The sequence below is a fragment of the Sinocyclocheilus rhinocerous genome, unplaced genomic scaffold, assembly GCF_001515625.1.
Source record: "Sinocyclocheilus rhinocerous isolate Xijiao unplaced genomic scaffold, SAMN03320098_v1.1 scaffold45, whole genome shotgun sequence".
Lineage (NCBI taxonomy): Eukaryota > Metazoa > Chordata > Actinopteri > Cypriniformes > Cyprinidae > Sinocyclocheilus > Sinocyclocheilus rhinocerous.
Window position 1 is genome coordinate 714,051 of NW_015632734.1, and position 3,078 is coordinate 717,128.

The 3,078-nt window shown below is 35.0% G+C and overlaps 1 protein-coding gene across 1 annotated transcript in view; it reads right to left on the reverse strand.

Annotated features, from left to right (window-relative positions):
• LOC107742970 (neurabin-1-like) overlaps window positions 1–1,986 on the reverse strand; it is a 25,689-nt gene extending 23,703 nt beyond the window's left edge. Inside the window, exon 1 of the mRNA XM_016556059.1 lies at window positions 1,968–1,986. Within this exon, the coding sequence (XP_016411545.1) occupies window positions 1,968–1,970 (3 nt within the window). The 5' untranslated portion in view covers window positions 1,971–1,986. The remainder of the gene's footprint in view (window positions 1–1,967) is intronic.
• Window positions 1,987–3,078: the final 1,092 nt, after the last annotated feature.

Below are 3,078 nucleotides of genomic sequence, written 5' to 3' on the forward strand. Positions count from 1 at the left end.
GGCTGCTTTTAATTGTACAGTAAAAAATACATGCCTGATTCAAGAAGGGGGTCTGATGGACAAAAAATATTATTTTACTAACTTATTAATTTTAAGTTAAATTGTACTTTGTTGGTATAACGTCTGAATGTTAAAATAATGTTCGGTGTTAAGTAAATAATTAAATTGTTGTTGTGTACTTGATTTTTTTCTTTGAAAAGCAAGACAAAACAGTAAAAAGCAACATTTGGGTATTTATTATTTTTTGCAATGGTGAAAAAAATTGGCAAAATACGGGGGAAAAGCATGAAAAACCGTGTTCGGTATTCGGCCCAGTGTTTCATTTTGTTCGGCTTCGGCCAATAATTTTCATTTCGGTGCATGCCTACTTGGACCTGCCTGAAAAACATAAATCACTGTTTATTTCATTTGTATATTTGATCTATTGCTTGTAACATGTTTGTTTGTTCTCATTGTATTACTGACAGTTACTTGTCTTTAATAATGTTTAACTCTATATTAGTTAGGTTGGAGGTTTTGAGATGGTATTCAAAATTTAAATATATTTAAAGCAAAAGTTTGGTGTTCTTATTAATCAGAACTACATGGTTGCATGAGTCAAAAAGAAAGGAAGCTGTATCTTTATTTAAGTTAGTTAGTCACATAAAAGTGACTAAAAGTGTTAAATACGGCATCTTTAAAAACTTAAAAAGTGCGTGTGTGTGTGTGTGTGTGTTTCAGGGTTAGCGTGAAGATGGTGGAGTATAAATTGATGTAGCCCAAAAACTGGAAAAAAAATGGTTCAGCTTCCCGAACTTGAACATAATCCCCAATCCACACGACTAGACGTCTCTCTGTCTACACACACAGTCGTCTCTCTCTCAACCACAGGGACTAACTTTCCTAACCAATAATAATTGGCCTTAACGACAAGCTAAACAAAACCATGTACCATATTTTAATGCAGAGTCTCTGCATGTTTGAATGAAATAAAGATATTTTAAGACTTACAAAGACTATTACACTTTTTTTTTTTAAAGGACAATTTTAGATTTAAAAAAAGGTTTAATTAGAGGTTTTAACATCATAATAATAAAAAACTGAGTTTGAAATGGACAGTACAAAAGAACCAGCTCATTAGAGTCACTGTTTTGCGAACTGAAAACAAAAGTGATTGCTCTGTCTTGTTTGACAATGCAAGAGAAAGACTTGTTGGCATTTAACTTACTCCATTCAATTCAGACTGCTGTAGATTCAGCACACTCACATTCCTCCACACTCCTCACAGGATTTAATCTAAACAACAGTCTATGTCGGCTGGTCGGCACATTATATAGAAAAGCCCAGCATGAATCTTCATGGAAGCAATTGAACAGAAACCTCTCAATGCAGTTCAACTACTGACTCTGTGTCTGCTGGGCCTAAAAAAAAACCTAAATCAATATTTATATCTTGATTTAACATCCTTACAAGAAGATCAAATTTACTTGAGAAGCTTCTAAGACATGTTTTTTAGAGAATCCACCTTGAAGTTTATATTTTTTCAAGCATAAATTTAAGCCTAAAAATCTATTTTCCAATGAATAAGAAAAAAAAAGATATTCTCTGTAAACAAGTCTTATTATTATCTTATCCAGTTTTGCTTGTCAAGTTAATGTATTTTGGGTAACACTTTATTTTAAGGTGTCCTGGTTACGTATGTTACATGTACTTACTATTACAATAACAATTAATTATGCATAATTACATGCAAGTAACCTTAAGCCAAACCCTCTAGTAAGTACATGTAGTTAATTAATATTACTCATTACTTAATATGTACTTATACATTAAGTACGTAATAAGCATTTAATGTATAATTACACTGTAACAAGGACACCTTAAAATAAAGTGTAACCATATTTTGTTTTAGGAAAAAAATTTTATTGGAAAAGCAAGACAAAATACTGGTTATAAAAATGACTTTTAGCATGTGAACTTACACCCACCATGACTGAACCTGTGAACACACTGAAAATCCATCTAGAAAAATAACAAGAGAGCGAGACAGAGAAAGTGCAATGACTGCGTGCTAATTAACTGTTGAAAATATTTGAGTATTTGTGAGCGTGTGATGAACGGCAGGCCTGCACTGACCTCACACCGCTCTGTGGTTACACTTGGCCTCTTTTTCTCCTTTCTCTTTCTTTCTGTGCCTCTTTCATCTCTCCTGTTGCCATGGACGACGCCAGCGAGTCAAACAATGTTCCTTTTCTTTGCTGAAACCCGAGCGCTCTGGTCTCTGAAAGTGAGAGAGAATCTGTGCTGCGCTGTTCACACCTGCCTCAGTTACACAACAACATTCAAACAGCTTCCTGTCTGACTTCTGACTTCCTCTCCCATCCTCATCCTGAGAGCAAGTGCATTATGGGAATTAAATTCTCACGGTTTACTCAACCTAATATTGTTCCAAAACTTTGACGTCCCACAGAAGAAGTTTCACAGGTTTTATGAAAGTATGATAAAAGTAGTCCACATATGACTTGTGTTCTAAATCCAATACACCTCATGCGATAGATTTGTGTGAGAAACAAACGAAAATTTAATGTTATTATTTACTGATAATCTTCCTCTCCAATGAGCTGCTAACCATTGCAATCGGATCTGAACTCAAAAAATAATCAGGCCGTACGTACAACACCACCATAAACACCAAATATTTCATCTTAATGCTGTTTCGCTGCTCTTCATTACACACTGATGACAAAAAGCTTTAAACGTACATTTTTAAACATGGTCTGCTACTGTGCTCAACGTCAAAATGATTGAGCTGCACAATCAAATAAAAGAAGGTGGGATTTACTGTTCACTGACGCAGAGCATGAACTTAAAGGGTTAGTTCACCCAAAAATGAAAATTAGGCTGTGTTTTACTCACCCCCGAGGCATCCAAGGTGTATATGACTTTCTTCTTTCAGACGAATCCAGTCGGAGTTATATTAAAAATTGTCCTGGCTATTCCAAACTCTATCATTGCAGTCAGCGGGTGTTGCAGTGCTTCAGTCCAAAAGAAGTGAAATAAAAAGCGCCCATCCATAAAAAAAAATGTCTCACACAGCTC